At 41.6% G+C, this 17,345-nt stretch overlaps 1 protein-coding gene across 6 annotated transcripts in view; it reads left to right on the forward strand.

Moving 5' to 3' along the window:
• The window catches only part of strada (STE20 related adaptor alpha), a 126,819-nt gene that overhangs the window by 68,829 nt on the left and 40,645 nt on the right, over positions 1-17,345 (forward strand). For all 6 annotated transcript variants that reach the window (XM_060848568.1, XM_060848570.1, XM_060848567.1 and 3 more), the window contains one exon: positions 7,346-7,467. In XM_060848568.1, the coding sequence (XP_060704551.1) occupies positions 7,346-7,467 (122 nt within the window). The remainder of the gene's footprint in view (positions 1-7,345; positions 7,468-17,345) is intronic.

Raw genomic sequence — 17,345 nt, forward strand, 5'->3', positions numbered from 1 at the left:
TAATAATTGTGTGTACCCACATGTGTTTGTATGCATTTGTAAAACTTCCCTTTATTTTTGTTTGCAGGTCATGTGTTCTGTCTTAATTTTCACTCCAGCCAAGTAACGTGATTGGCTTTGACTTATTTACTGTCAGCATACAAGGGCTCAATATGAGAGGCTTAGGTTTGTGGTCTCCAAGCATTTAAAGCTTCTTGGTGCATTCTTCCAGCCAGATCAATATTCTAACTGAAGCTTGTCCATAACATGTCAATTATAGACAATTAAGAATGTATGTACCATCCAGCGCATTGAAACTGGTCGAGGCAAGAATGAAGTGGACCCCATTGATCCAAAAATGGGCTTGAAAATTGGAAAGCACAATTGTCCCTTTCTCACCCCCCTCCTCCCCCCTACGGATAATCGCGCTGATAAAGTGACTGAGACATCTGAATTAATGAAGCACTGTATTTACATTGCTAATTTAGAAACCGGGCACAATGGTACAAAACATAATGACCATGAACAGAATTGCTTGAACACTAGGCAATAGACTTAATTCTACACCAAGATAAGAAGATAAGCATGACATTTCCTGTCCATCTGATTAATGTGAGTGAATTATGGTGTCCCTATTCCAACAGCCAATGTAGTTCATATGGAAAGGTGAAAGACAAAGACTGAACATGGTCTTTGTTAGTACTTGAAGCCTTTGCAAAATGTTATGTGTTTGATACAATGGACTGTTTGTAAGGGAGTCCTAAATTATAGCCATAGTATGTACACGTAGTCACTAATAAGGTCTATCTCATCACCACCAGTTCTGTTAACATCTGCAGCTGTCTCTAAACTAATAGACTGCTTGTCTGTCACTGAGAATTGGCTAAGCGAACATTTTCTCCCTTCTCTTTGAATCCAGTCATAAGTTTATTCCTGAGCCATGTTTCCAATCTTCTGCTTGGAAATTATCTCAGGATGAGTCCGTCTGTACACAACCGTTGATGCTTAACTCTAAAATGAGTTTCCAGCTGCATACAGTATTTGCATATGTTAATATAATCTATTTCTGATCCGGCTATTGAATAAAAAAGACCAAAGAAAATTACAGCACAGGAACAGGCCCTTCAACCCTCCAAGCCTGCGCTGATCCAGATCCTGTATCTAAATCTGTCGCCTATTTTCTAAGAATCTGTATCCCTCCACTCCCTGCTCATTCACGTATCTGTCTAGATGCATCTTAAATGACGCTGTCGTGCCTGCCTCTACCAGCTCCACTGGCAATGCATTCCAGGCACCCACTACCCTCTGCCTAAAGAAGCTTTCAAACATATCTCCCTCTCACCTTGAACTCGTGACCCCTAAACTGAGTCTTCCACTTTGGGGGCAAAAGCTTCTTGCAATCCACCCTATCTAAACCTGTCATTATCTTGTAGACCTCAATCAGGTTGCCCCTCTGTCTTTCGATTGAAAATAATCCTAATCTAATCAATCTATCTTCGTAGCTAGCACCCTTCATACTAGTCAACATTCTGGTGAACCACCTCTGCACCCTCTCTAAAGCACCCACATCCAGAACTATACATAATATTCCAAATGGGACCGAGCCAAAACATGCCATATGCCTTTTTGACCACAGTATGGACCTGCATTGTCACCTTCAGGGTACAATGAACCTGAACACCCAGATCTCTCTGTGCATCAGTTTTTCCTAGGGCTTTTCCATTTACTGTATAGTTCTCTCTTGAATTGGATCTTCCAAAATGCATCACCTTATGTTTGCCCAGATTGAACTCCATCTGCCATTTCTCCGATCTATCTATATTCTTCTGCATTCTCTAATAGTCCCCCTAACTATCTGCTACTCCATCAATCTTAGCGTCATTTGCAAACTTACATTCCATATCAGTAAAGAGCCTACCTCTGATATTTGTCCTATATCTATCATACCTCAATTTAAAGCTATATTCCCTTGTGCTAGCCATCATCATCTGAGGAAAAAGGCTCTCACTGTCCACCCTACCCAACCCTCTGGTTATCTGATGTCTTAATTAAGGAACCTCTCAAACTTCTTGTCACTAACAAAAACTGTATACAAACTCTGGTGCGGTTGCACTTGGAGTATTTATACAGCTGCAGCATGACCTCGTGGCTCTGAAACTCAATCCCTCTACCAATAAAAGCTAACACACGGTATGCCATCTTAACAACTCTATCAACCTGGCTGGCAACTTTCAGGGATCTATGTACATGGACACTGAGACCCCTCTGCTCATCTACACTACCAAGAATTTTACCATTAGCCCAGTACTCTGTATTCCTGTTACTCCTTCCAAAGTGAATCACCTCACAATTTTTCACATTAAACTCCATTTGCCACCTCTCAGCCCAGCTCTGTAGCTCATGTGTCCCTCTGTAACCTACAACATCCTTCAGCACATCCACAACTCCACCGGCCTTCATGCCATCCGCACATTTACTAATCCATCCTTCCATGCTCTCATCCAGGTCATTTATGAAAATGACAAACAGCAGTGGCCCCAAAACAGATCCTTGTGATACATTACTAGTAACTGAAATTCAGAATCCAACATTTCCCATCAACCACCACCCTCTGTCTTTCAGCTTGCCAATTTCTGATCCAAACTGCTAACTCACCCTCAGTCCCATGCTTCTGTATTTTGTGCAATCGTCTAATGAAATCCATATATACCACATCAACCGCTTTACCCTTATCTATCTATTTGGTCACCATCTCAAAGAACTCAATCAGGTTTGTGAGGCACAACCTACCCTGCACAAAACCATATTGACTATCCTTATTCAACTTATTCCTGTCTAGATGATCATAAATCCTATTGCCTATAACCCTTTCCAACACTTTACCCACAGCCGAAGTAACGCTCATTGGTCTATAATTACTAGGGTTGTCTCCTCCCCATCTTAAACGAGGGGACAACATTTGTTCTCTTCCAATCTTCTGGCACTATTCCTGTCGACAATGACAGCATAATGATCAAAGCCAAAGGCTCAATAATCTCCTCCTTGGCTTCCCAGAGAACCTAAGGATAAATCCCATCTGGCCCAGGAGACTTATCTATTTTCATGCTTTGCAGAGTTGCTAACATCTCCTCCTTGTGAACCTCAATTCTGTCTAGTGTAGTAGCTTGTATCAAAGTATTCTCCTCGACGACATTGTCTTTCTCCAGTGTGAATTCTGATTGGAAAAAATGTTGATATTGTGCTTCTCTATCTCCTCGGACTCCAAGCACAGCTTCCCACTACTGTCCTTGATTGGCCCTAATCTTTCCCTAGTTATTCTTTTATTCCTGATAAACCTGTAGAAAGCTTTAGGATTTTCCTTGATCCTATCTGCCAAAGACTTCTCATGTCCCCTCCTGGATCTTCTTAGCTCCCTGTTTAGGTCTTTCCTGGCTAACTTGTAACTCTCAAGGGCCCGAACTGAGCCTTCACATCCTATAAGCCGCCTTCTTTGTCTTGACAAGAGATTTAACTTCTTCAGTAAGGTATGGCTCCGTTGCTCAGCTACTTCCTCTCTATCTGACAGGTACATACTTATCAAGGACACACAGTAGATGTTCCCTGAATAAGTTCCATATTTCAATTGTGCCCATTCCCTGCAGTTTTCTTCCGCAGCCTATGCATCCTAAATCTTGCCTAATTGCATCATAATTGCCTTTCCCCCAGCTATAACTCTTGCCCTGCGGTATATACCTACCCTTTCCATCACTAAATTAAATATAACCGAATTGTGGTCATATCACCAAAGTGCTCACCTACCTCCAAATCTAACACCTGGCCAGCTTCATTACGCAGTACCAAATCCAATATGGCATCACCCCTTGTTGGCCTTGAAACTATCCTGTATACGTTGCACAAAAACTGACCCATCCAAAGTACTCGAGCTGTTGTATTCCCAATCAATATTTGGAAAGTTAAAGTCCCCCATAACAATTACCCTGTTACACTCACTCCCATCCAGAATTATTGTTTCCTGTACATCTCTGGAACTCTTTGGAGGCCTATCGAAAACTCCGAACGGGGTGACTTCTCCTTTCCTGTTTCTAACCTCAGCCTATACTACCGCAGTAGACAAGTCCTCGAAAGTCTTTTCTGCTACTGTAATTCTGTCCTTGACTAACAATGCCACACCTCCCCCTTTTTTACCATCTTCTCTGTATTTACTGAAACATCTAAATCTTGGAAACTATAACAACCTTTCCTGTTCCTGCCCTATCCATGTCTCCAAATTGGCCACAACATTGAAGTCCCAGGTACCAACCCATGCTTCAAGTTCATCCAGATGCTCCTGGCATTGAAGTAGACACACTTCAAGCCACCTTCCTGCTTACTGGTGAACTCTTGCGACCTTGGAACCTCATTTCTGACCTCACTATTCTCAACCTCCTGGACACTAGAACTATCATTTAGGATCCCATCCCCGTGCTGAGTTAGTTTAAACCCTCCCAAAGAGCATTAGCAAATTTCCTCCTCAGGATATTGGTACCTTTCTAGTTCAGGTGTAGACTACCTTGTTTGTAGAGGTCTCACCTAGCCCAGAATGAGCCCCAATTATCCAGGTATCTGATACCCATCCTCCCCTGCACCATCCCAGTAGCCACATGTTCAACTTCTCTCTCTCCCTATTCCTCACCTCGCTAGCATGTGGCACAGGTAATGAACCATAGATGACAACTCTGTTTGTTCTTGCACTAAACTTATACCCTAGCTCCCTAAATTTCTGCCTTAAATCCCCATCCCTTTTCCTACTTATGTTGTTACTGCCTATGTGGACTATGACTTGGGGCTGCTCCCCCTCCCTCTCTAGGATCTGAAAACCCAATCCAAGACATCATGAACCCTGCACCTGGGAGGCAACACACCAACCAAGAGTCTCTCTCGTTCCCACAGAGCCTCCTCTGACCCCCTAACTATGGCGTCCCTAGTGACTAATGCTCTGCTCATCTCCCCACTTCCCTTCTACCCATATCTTTCTTGTGTGTATTCAGTGACTTGGCTTCTACAGCCTTCTGTGTTGGAAAATTTCTTAGGTTCATCACTGTCTGAATGATGAGTCCATGTTCTGGACCCCTTAGCCAGGAGAAACATGTCCTTGCATCCAGTCTGTCCAGCCATGACAGAATTTTATTTGCAATGAGAACCCCTCATTCTTCTTAACTCTAGTGAATACCGTCCATTTGACCCAATCTCCCCTCTTAAATCAAGCCTGTTATCCCAGGAATTAGTTTGGTAAACTTTTGTGGAATTATTCTGGGACTTATTGATTGGATTCTGGAAAAACTAACTTAAGCCTGAGATGATCAAGCTTGTGACAGTGTTGATTAAACTAGTCAGGAATTTGTCTCCACATTAAAACTGAAATAATTAATTTGACAAAATTCCTAAGTGAAGGTAGTGGTCTTTAGTGAGCCTTTTCATTCACAAAGACTACAAATGTCTCAGCTGAGGAGTTTGATTCTGGAATTCTCAGTCACTGTAAAGACCTGTACCTCCATTTCCCATGCAGCTACATGAGTATTGCTCCCATTCTGAGACTACTTGAAGAAGAAGAGCCAACTCTAGAGAATCAAATTAATCACCACACAATCAACAAGGCACTGCTAATAAAAAATTGAATGATTCAGCAACTGTAAGGGTCCTATGCCTTCATCAAGAAACCAGGGTGCCTGAGAGGGTGAAAGAACAGGAGTTTCTGGAAGTACTGCAGGTAACATGAGAGACTCTTGGAAAGTAGGAAAGCTTGGTCATTGTGATAAATATCTGAAGCTCCTCAATGTTTCAGTGAATGAACTGATTATTTTTAGACATGCAAGTGTGACAGCTGTCCTTAAAGTTGATAATGTCCTGACCCACTTGGCAATTTCATGTCAGTAAGCCCACTGTGAACTTTTCCCATGTTATAGTTTAGAGTGTGGAGTCACAGCAATTGGGTGCTCACTCAAATAGGGAAATGTACTTTCAATAGATGTGAGCAGATCCCCCTTTGATTTCTGGGTGGTAAAAGGCTATGCCCAACGAAATATGATTTTAAGAAAAACATGTCATACCCAATCTCATAGGCACAGCTAATGGGCTAAGAAATGCACAACAACTGAGAACCAGTTTCTGCAACACACATGCAAGAAACAAAGAGCAACTGGGAAGCTAAACCCAGTTGCAATAGCAAACTAAATGAAGTAAAATACCGAGAAAGGACCCAAGAATAAATTTCCAAAATGGACCAGTAAAATCAATAATCTGACCAACATAATTGTGGCAGAGACTCAAATACAAACAAAAATAATAAATGGTCCACAAAATAAATTGTGCTGCCAGCAGGAACAGTTTTCAAGGAATAAAAAACATTTAATCTTTTTAAGTGCTTGATGGTGTTGTTGCGCAGTGCCTCTGTGCATATCATGTAGAGTGAATTACTTTGAGGTGAGTTAGAGGCATTTTTTTGGTAGCTATTTTGTCTGCAGCAAGTTCTCTTTTTACCAATTTTGGGTCAAAGATAAATTAACAAAATTTCCATATTTGAAGAAGGAATCTTGGTTTGGACTCTATAAAAGCTGCTTCCTCCTCAAATAGTGACATACAGTTGTTAAGATTGGCTGGAACATGTAGATAAAGCCATATTTTAATTATCATAGTTTGAGGGTTGCAGCAGTGGCTCACTGGTTAGCATCACTGCCTCCCAGCGCCAGGGACCCAGGTTCAGTTCCAACTTCGGGCGACTGCTTGTGTGGATTTTGCACGTTCTCCCCGTGTCTGCATGGGTTTCCACTTGGTGCTCCAGATTCCTCCCACAGTCCAAAAATGTGCACGTTTGAGTAGATTAGTGATGCAACGTGACCCATAGTGTTCATGGACGTGTAGGTTAGATGCATTAGCCATAGGAAATGCAGGTACAGAGATTGGGTAGGGGATGGGTCTGGGTGGGATTCTCTTCGGAGGATCGCTGTGGACTAGTTGGGCTGAATGGCCTATTTCCACACTATAGGAATTATATTCTATCTATAACTTTAGCAGTGCAGCATTTCATCATTGTACTGGAATGATTATTCATTCAAATCCTGAATGAATCTTCTTGACTCATTCGGTGAGAGAACTCTTAACTTGACTTCAAGCAACAAATACAGAACAATAAAAAAGAAAATTGGAGACCTCAGTTGAAGTGCTATCAGCCTATTGACAATCTACTAAAGAAGTGTAAAGCCATAACATCTTTATGCAAGTGAATGCAAAATGAATGAAACGCAGTGTTGAAATTGGCAGACTATTGAGCTGATGTTCTAGTGGTTTTGCTTTTTGGTTCCAGAGTGAAATGGTTGTGTCTCTTGCACAGGTAAAGGATTTAATGACATTATGACTGTGACCTTGGGGAGGTACAAGCGGACTGGTGAGCAGGTGGCTGTTCGAAGAATTAATTTGGACAACTGCACCAATGAGATGTTTGCTTTATTACAGGTAAGGCTTTATATTAGTTAATTTTGGGAGTCAGTGAAGGAAATGGTCTTCCTTATATTTTTGGATTTGAAAGAGCCCGAAGTAGTGTTTTAAATGAGAGTTCCAGGTAAGTATTTGAAGCCAGTTAAAATAATGTTCAAAGATTCCATCTTGGTTCTAGTTCATGTGATTGATAACATAAGGTTTGTAATATTTTGGTATTCTGAATGAAAAGTAGTGATCTCAAGGAATGAAGATTAAATGATCAGATTTACTCTTGTGGTGCATTGGTAGTGTCCCTGCCTCTGGGTTCAAGTCACATGTGGTCCACAGGTATGCCATAACAGGTTGATTAGAATATATCTAACACGGCTGTCCTGGAGTTAAATTTACTGTCTGATTCATAGGTTAGGTGCTTTGTTCTGGGGCAGATAATTTAACTACCGAGGAACCTCCAATTATCCAAAGGACACGTGCTGGCAGCATAGTTATCCAGTACGTTAATCGAATACCGGATACCAGCTGGGCATCCGGGTCCTTGCGATCTTGCTGGATAATCCGATATTCAGATAATCGAGGTTCCTCTATATTGCTAGATGGCTTGTATGAAAAGCCTGAGTATATTCGTGAAGTACATAAGATGAAGTCACGAGGTAGGTGTGAACGGGCAAGATGGATACAGAACTGGCTTAGTCACAGGAGACAGAGGGTAATGGTCGAAAGATGCTTTTCGGAATGGAGGGTTGTGACCCTCTACTGTTTGTGACCTACACAAATGATTTGGAGGAAAATGTAGCTGGTCTAATTAAGTTTACAAACAATACAAACATTGGTGTTGGGGATAGTGAGGAGGGTTATCAGAGGGTACAGTAAGATATAGATCAGATGGAGTTTAATCTGGATAAATATGAAGTGATGCATATTGGAAGGTCAAGTAAAGGTGGAAATTTTACAGTGAATGGCAAAACCCTTGGAGGTATTGATATGCAGAGGGTTCTGGGTGTGCAAGTCCACAGATCACTGATGGTGGCAGTGCAGGAAGGTAAGGTTGTAAAAAAGGCATATGCCATGCTTTCCTTCATTGGAAGGGCATTAAGTACAAGGATAGACAAATTGTGCTGCAGCTTTGTAGAACTTCAGTTAGGTTACACTTGGAATAATATGTACAGTTCTAGTCACCACACTACCATTAGGACGTGGATGTTTGCGGAGGGTACAGAAAAGGTTTACCAGGATGTTGCCTGGTATGGGAGTTTTAGCTAAGAAGAAAGGTCACATAGACTAGGTTTTTTCCCCCACCAGAACACAAGAGGTTAAAAGGTGACCTGATAGCAGTTTATAAGACTGTGGATGGAGTGAAAAGTATGAGGCTTTTTCCCAGGGTGGAGGATTCAGTTACTAGGGGATACAGGTTCAAGATGAGAAGGGAAACATTTGAGACACGCTTTTCACACAAAGGGTGGTGAGTGTCTGGAACGTGCTGCCAGAGGAGGTGGCGGAAGCAAACATAATAGCAACATTCAAGAAGTACCTGGATGAATACATGAATAAGAAGGGGATAGAGAGATACGGATCCTGTAAGGGAAGACCGTTTTAGTATGGAAGGGCAAAATGTGTCAGCGCTGGCTTGGAGGGCCGAAGGGCCTGTTCCTGTGCTATATTCTTCTTTGTTCTTTGCAATATGTTAAATATTTAAATCCATGCTCCGGTTAGGGAGTGGAGGATGAATACACAAGGTGTATCTCTGTATCAGGGTTTTAAATTTTAAAGTGATGACTAAGGCTTGTTTTGGAAGAAAGGTGACTTTGTGAAGATTGAATTGAAGATTTGAGATTATGAAAAGGGACTTGACAATTGACCCACAGAAATTATACTCTGTGATAAAGGATTCAAATCCCATTAGTTGCAAGGTCAATTGAAGATGCTAAGAGTAATCAGTGCAGTCTGTGCCACTAAAGCTGCACCGAATCCACATTCGTCCCACCTTCCAGCATTGGGCCAGTGGTCTTGAATATTGTGACACTTCCAATGTTTGTCCAAGTACTTGTTCTAATGTTACCCACTTCAACTACCCTCCCCGACTGCCTACACCATCCTGAGTGAAAAGAGTTTCCTTATAAATATCCTGCCTTTCACTTTAAAATTAGTAGCAACTTTTCAAACAGTGCTAAGAGCTATGATGTGAATTTGAATTAGATTTAGTGTCACATGTACTCACGCAAGTACAGTGAAAAGGTTACAAGTCACCACTTGTGGCACATCTTAGATACAAAGATACCTAGGTGTGTATATAAGCTGGAGAATGTGAATGGGATCAATATTCAATTGAAGTGTATTTCTGGGGAAAGAATGATTTAAGGGATCTGACAGCATTTGGTACTTAGAATGATGGAAGTTATAGGGCATAGAGGCTATTTGGCCCATTGAGTTGGTTGTCCTTAAAATGAACTCAGCCAGTCCTAATCCCATGTCCTTTCTCCATAACTTTGAAATGCTTCTCTTCAGATAATTATGCAATTTCCTATCAAAAGCCATAATTCAATTTCACAACGTACCCAGACAGTGCATCAAGATTTGAAATTTTCAGTTCATTTAAAAAAAAAGCTAGTGTCATTTTTAGATTTAGGAAATAAAAGGAAGAAGAATCAGTGTCTTCTGAATTATATTTAAAATCCCACAGCACCAGGTTACAGTCCAACAGGTTTTTTTTAAAAAGAGTCATAGAGATGTACAGCATGGAAACAGACCCTTCGGTCCAACCTGTCTACGCCGACCAGTTATGCCAACCCAATCTAGTCCCACCTGCCAGCACCCGGCCCATATCCCTCCTTAGAAGTACTAGCTTTCAGAGCACTGCTCCTCATCAGGTAACTCCTCATTCTGAATTATGAGCAAGATTGGAGGGATGTACTGATTCCTTTCTAGTTGCACCCTCCTGCTGGTCATAAGAGTGCCAATATGGCCAATTATGTTGCTTTTGGATTCTAACTCATTTGGTATTCAAAACAATTCATTTAGGTTATATTCAGCAAAGTAGGGTTTGACTGCAAAGATACGTATGACTTATTTTCTTTCTAACATCCTAAATTGAAAAGACAAATATGGTTCACAAACAAATGGTGGTTGAGCACCCCACAGAACATATCAAATAGAAAATGTGATTGAACACATCCTGAGGATAGCAAAACCATCACCCGCGCCTCCCTCCCACACCCCTCAAACCAACCCACTCAGTGGTGAGGGAAAACATCATAAGGGATTGCAGTTTTTAACGTTTGATGTTCTGGCCTTGAAACTCCTCCAAAAACCACTCCATCGTGGACTGCCTTCCAGATGCTCCTATTTTGATGATCGGACTTCCTTTTCTGTGACTGCAATCCCATGGATTCTTGGAACTGCACTTCAACACTTGTTGACAGGCTATAGTTGTTCAGAAACAGCAAGCTTTACCAAAAAGTACTGTCCTGGATTTTCCTATGGTCTAATCTTCCTCAGGGACCAAAAGCAAATGTTGTTACATTTTGCACAGCTCCTGGGACATCCTTGAGTCCCCTCAGAGACACTCTAGTGCTTTAGGACTTCCCTGAGCCCCAAATACACAAGGCCCAGTCAGTTCAGCTTCCTAATGTTAATTGTGCAGGGGTTTTCTTACGCCAGTCACCACTTCAGAGACTCGCTGAACCCTCACCACACAAGCTACTCAACTGCTGAAGGACATCCCTGCTAAAGATCAATTTAAGTGTTTTGTTCTGCATAGCTAGCAGCACCTTAACATGGAGTCAACATGTCTTTTTCACATGCTTTCCCTCACACATGCATACACATAGTGTTCAAGCCCTATTACTTATCCTCTTTAGTAACTCCTGTCCTGTCCTGAGTGACCTATCTAAATCCCATTGCAAGGCAGAATTGAACGTAAGTAAAATTTTGAATGGTCAAGTATATCAAACCCTGGGAAGTCTGTTCCTTAAATGTTACCATTTTGACAATGCTGGCTTACAACACAAATAATAAATGACAAAATAACAGAAATTCTTCATGTCTGTTTCTCGACCTTTCCAGTAATTGTAGCCATATCTCCCCATCTTCCATGTCTAGATGCCTCTGGAGGTAGATTTACATCTCCCAATGATAGTTGTTCAAACTCCCATGGGATTACAGATGAAAAATAACAAGCAGATCTTCAGATTAATAGTGTTAAGCACTCAAATGGATCAGGACAGATTTAATTCAAGAGTTAGATCAGAATGATGCTGGAAAATTCAACCCCATTTTAGAGTAATGCTGTTTAAAATCACTCTTAGAAAATTCATCAAAGCAAATATCTTTAAATTTGTCCTTCCGATTTTTTTTTTCCCTAAAGTTTTGAAAACCTCTAAATAGAAAATGCTACAACTTAATAACTGACCAAATGGGCTAATGAATGTTGAGGAATTAGATGCGCTGCACATGCTCAGAGTGCAACCTAACTTTTCCTCTTGACATAGATCTGGGCAAAGTATGTAGCTTCCAGCGATGATAACACTTTCAGCTAAAGCCTTTGTGATGGTATTAAAAGAAACAAAACAGTGAGCAAACAAAGAATGTTCTGTGAAATAATGTTATTTTTCAATTTTTAAAAATTTTAATTGCAGCCTTATTTTGAGCATAACATTTAATTACTGAAGAAAAGAAACAGCATTGAAAATAAATTGCAAAAAACATTTTGGGGAATTATGATAGTTCGTAAATAGGCCTTTGCAATCTTGTATCTAGATTAACACAGAATTCTTGCAGCATGGGAGCATCTCACTTCATGTCCATCTTCTATCTTCTCCCTGTAACCCTGCATATTATAGAACATGGAACAATATAGCAACGTACAGGATCTCAGGCCCTCGATGCTGTGTCGGTCTTTTATCTTAATCTAAGGTCAGGCTAACCTACTTCCCCTTCATTGTACTAGCTTCCACGTGCCTAACCAAGAGTCGCTTAAATGTCCTTTATGACTCTATTATCACTGGCAGTGCATTCCACAGACCCACCACACTCTGAGTAAAGGACATACCTCTGACATCTCCCCTAAACCTTCCTCCAATTACCTTAAAATTATGCCCCCTTGTGATAGACATTTCTGCCATGGGAAAAGATCTCTAGCTATCCACCCTATCTATGCCTCATCTTGCACCCCTCTATCAAGTTGCCTCTCATCCTCCTTCCCTCCAATGAGAAAAACCCAAGCTCCCTCAATCTTTCTTCATAAGCCATGCCCTCCAGTCCAGGCAGCATCCAGGTGAATCTCCTCAGCAGCCTCTGTAAAGCTTCCACATCCTTCCTATAATGAGGTGACCAGAACTGAACGCAATATTCCAAGTGTGGTCTAACTTGTGTTCTTTAGAGCTGCAGCATAAACTCGCAGCTCTTAACTTCAATCCCTTTGCTCATGAAAGCCAACACACCATACACCTTAACAACCCTATTAACTTGGGTGTCAACTTTGAGGAATCTATGCACATGGACCCCCAAGATCCCTCTGTTCCTCCACACTGCCAAGAATGCTGCCTTTAACCCGGTATTCTGCATTCAAATTTGACATTCCAAAGTGAATGACTTCACATGTTTTCAAGTTGAACGCCACCTGCCACTTATCAGTCCACTTCTGCATCCAGTCAATGTCCTGTTGCAACCTACAACAGCTCTGCACACCATCCACCACTCCATCAACCTTTGTGTCATCGGCAAACTTACAAGCCCACCTGTCCACTTCCTCATCCAAGTCATTTATAAAAATCTCAAACAGCAGAGGTCCCAGAACAGATCTCTGTGGAACACCACTGGTCACCAAGCTCCAGGCTGAATACTTTCCATCTTTTATCAACCTCTGTCTTCTATGGGTCAGCCAATTTTGTATCCAGACAGTCAGATTCCCCTGTATCCCATACATCCTCCCTTCTTTCTGAATGAGCCTACCATGGGGAACCTTATCAAATCCCTTGCTGAAATCCATATACATCACATCCTCTGCTTTACCTTCTTCAACATGATTTGTCACATCCTCAAAGAATTCAGAAAGGTTTTTGAGGCATGACCTGCCCCTCTTAAAGTCATGCTGACTATCTCTAATCAATCTATGGTTTCCAAGTAGTCATAAATCCTGTCTCTTGTTACGTTTCAAATAGCCATCCAATTCACTTTTGAATGGCCGTAGATTCAACCTGCCTCCATTGTATTCCTGATCCTAACTAAAGTCGTTGTACTGTTAACAGACCATAGAACTGCTTTCTCATGAGAGAGTGACCGTAACTACTCGCTGCATGAAAATGCATTCTCTGTATCACTTTTGCATGGTTTGGTAATAACTTTTCTTTAATTTGTGTCTTTTTATTCTCAATCCTTTTCATGAGTGGGAATATTTTCTCCCTGTTTACTCAGTGGATACCCTTTATGATTTTCAAAACTTCATACAATCCTAGAACCCCAACATTGTGGAATCAGGCCCTTCAGCCCAACAGGTCCACACCGACCCTCTGAAGAGTGTCCCACTCAGACCCATTCCCCTCCCCTATTAATGCCCCTGACTAATGCATCTAACCTATACATCCCTGACCACTATGGGCAATTTAGCATGGCTGATTCACCTAACCTTCCTATCTTTGGGTTGTGGGAGGAAACTGGAGCACCTGGAGGAAACCCACACAGACATGGGAGAATATGCAAACTCCACATGAACAGTCACCCAAGGCTGGGATCGAACCCAGGTCCCTGGACCTGTGAGGTAGCAGTGCTAACCACTGAGCCAACATGCTGCCCCTTTTAAGAAGATAAAAACTTCAAACAGATCTCATCTCAATGGTCTCCAAAAAGAGCAATCCCAGTTTCACCAGTCTTTCTCCATTATAGAAATTCCTCCTCCAACATGTGTTTATTGATGTTTTGCACTGTCCTGATTGCACTTTCTCCCCTTGATCCCCTTGCCGCCCAAGAGCCTATCTATCTCAGTCTTAAATGCACTCAATGACCTGGCCTCCACAACCTTCTGTGGCAATGAATTCCATAGATTCACTGCTGAAGAAGTTTCTCTTTATCTCCGTTCTAAATGGTTTTCCCTTTACTCGAAAGCATTACTCTACCCTTGCATCCCTGTCTCTCCTGCCAATGGAAACATCTTGACAACATCAACTCTGTCCATTCGTCATTACTTTGTTTCCTATCGTTCAGTCAATTTTGCCTTCACATTGATATTGTGCCTTTATTCCATAAGCCCTTACTTGCTCACAAGTCTGAATTGCATTGTATCAAATACTTGACAGTACATGTACACCACATCACCAGCATAGCCATAATCAACCTTCACTATTACTATTTGAAAGAATTCCATTAGATTAGATACTCTACAGTATGGAAACAGGCCCTTTGGACGCTCTTAAGAGCAACCGACCCAGACCCATTCTTCCACCCTATATTTACCCCTGACAAATGCACCTAACACTATGGGCAATTTAGCATGGCCAATTCACCTGGCCTGCTCATCTTTTGGATTGTGGGAAGAAACTGGAGCACCCGGATGAAACTGGGTCCCTGGTGCTGTGAGGCAGCAGTGCTAACCACTGAGCCACCGTTAGAAATGATTCCTCTTGGCCATGCCATGCTGGCTTTCCTCAATTAATACACATTTGTCCGTGTGGCTATTGATTTTGTCTCATTGTTTGTAAAAATTCACCCACCACTGAAGTTAAATTGATTTGCCGTTAGTTGTTTTTTGAACAAAGGTGTGTAATGTTAGCAAATTTCTAAACCTCAGACTCACACTTCAAAGGAAGATAGCAAACTTGCTTCTGCAATTTCCATTCTCATTTCCTTCAGTACCCTTGAATGCATGTCGTCCAATTTCGATGCCTTGTCAACTTTCAATAATGGCACTATCTGATACCACCTCCTTAACAATTGTAAACTGTTCTAACAACTAAATTTCCTCCTCTTTCTCCATAGGTAAGATTTTCCTCATGGTTAAAAACAGATGCAGTGTATTAATTTCTAATTTCGTTTAGTACCCCAACCATGTTCTGTACCTGCCTGCGTAAATCTTAGTTTTTGGTCTCTAAATGACCCAGCTGTTCCATTCCCTCCCTTTTAGTTTTTGTACGTGCATTTCCATTTTGAATGTGGTTCAGGAACAAATGATGTGAAAAGTTGATGTACAAAATATAATGATAGAAAGCAAAATGTTGAACACAGGTCATGAACCCATCTGTAAGGCATTCATTTATTTATGGATGTTATATAACTGAACAGTAACAGACCAATCCAAATGGTCCGCTGCTTGTGAAAAATATGTCGATGGAAAAATGAGTTGACTGACTTGGTTAAAATTATTTTGAATCTCATTTGGGTCTTTATTTGCTGAATAGTGTAAGGCTTTTATTTTGCATTTATAGAGTCATAGAATAATGAAGATGTACAGCACAGAAGCACACCCTTTGGCCCAACTCATTCATGCTAGCCATTCGCCTAAATTAATTCTGGCCCATATCCCTCTAAACCTTTCCTATTCAAGTTCCCGTCCAGATATGTTTTAAATGTTCTAATTGTACCAGCCTCCACCTTTTAAATCTTTCCCCTCTCACCTTAAATGCATGCCTTCTAGTTTTAGACTCCACGACCCTGAGGAAAAGACCTTGATTATTCTCTCTCGTGTCCATCGTGATTTTATAAACTTCTGTAAGGTCACCCCTCAGTCTCCAACATTCCACGGAAAATAGCCCCAGCCTATTCAGCCTCTCCCAATAGCTCAAACCCTGACAACATCCTCGCACATCTTTTATGAACTCTTTCAAGTTTCATAGCAGGGAGACCAGAATTGAAAGTTGTATTGCAAACATAAGATGTGGTGAGAAGCTCTTGGAGTCAATCGAATTATTACTTTTTAAATCTGCCTCCTTAATACTAGGGCATTTCCGGTCTCCGCTTTTGTTTTGATAGAGGTTTTTTTTTAAGAAGTAACAAAGAGGATTGATGAGGGCAGAGCAGTAAAGGTAACCTATATGGACTTGGTTAAAAATCACACAACACCAGGTTATAGTCCAACAGGTTTAATTGGAAGCACACTAGCTTTCGGAGCAAAGCTCCTTCATCAGGTGATTGTCTTGTCTGTGTCGATATGTGCAATCTTCTTGGAGATCCTCTCCACTTTAAGCCGGCGGTTAGTGGTGTCGATACTAGTCCTGATTTGGAGATGCCGGTGTGTTGGACTGGGGTGTACAAAGTTAAAAATCACACAACACCAGGTTATAGTCCAATAGGTTTAATTGAAAGCACTAGCTTTCGGAGCGACGCTCCGCAATCACGTGATGAAGGAGCGTCGCTCCGAAAGCTAGTGTGCTTCCAATTAAACCTGTTGGACTATAACCTGGTGCTGTGTGATTTTTAACTTTGTACACCCCAGTCCAACACCGGCATCTCCAAAATATGGACTACAGTAAGGCATACGACAAGGTTCCCCATGGGAGACTGGTTAGCAATATTAGATCAATAGACAATTGGTGCAGGAGTAGGCTATTCTGCCGTTCGAGCCTGCACCACCATTCAATATGATCATGGCTGATCATCCTTAATCAGTATCCTGTTCCTGCCTTCTCCCCATAACCCTTGATTCCACAATCCTTGAGAGCTCTATCCAACTCTTTCTTAAATGAATCCAGAGTCTGGGCCTCCACTGCCCTCTGGGGCAGAGCATTCCACCCAGCCACCACTCTCTGGGTGAAGAAGTTTCTCTTCATCTCTGTCCTATATGGTTTACCCCGTATTTTTAAGCTGTGTCCTCTGTTCGGCCCTCACCCATCATTGGAAACATGTTTCCTGCCTCCAGAGTGTCCAATCCTTTAATAATCATATATGTCTCAATCAGATCCCCCCTCAGTCTT

Source organism: Hemiscyllium ocellatum, chromosome 32 (assembly GCF_020745735.1).
Source record: "Hemiscyllium ocellatum isolate sHemOce1 chromosome 32, sHemOce1.pat.X.cur, whole genome shotgun sequence".
Taxonomy (NCBI): domain Eukaryota; kingdom Metazoa; phylum Chordata; class Chondrichthyes; order Orectolobiformes; family Hemiscylliidae; genus Hemiscyllium; species Hemiscyllium ocellatum.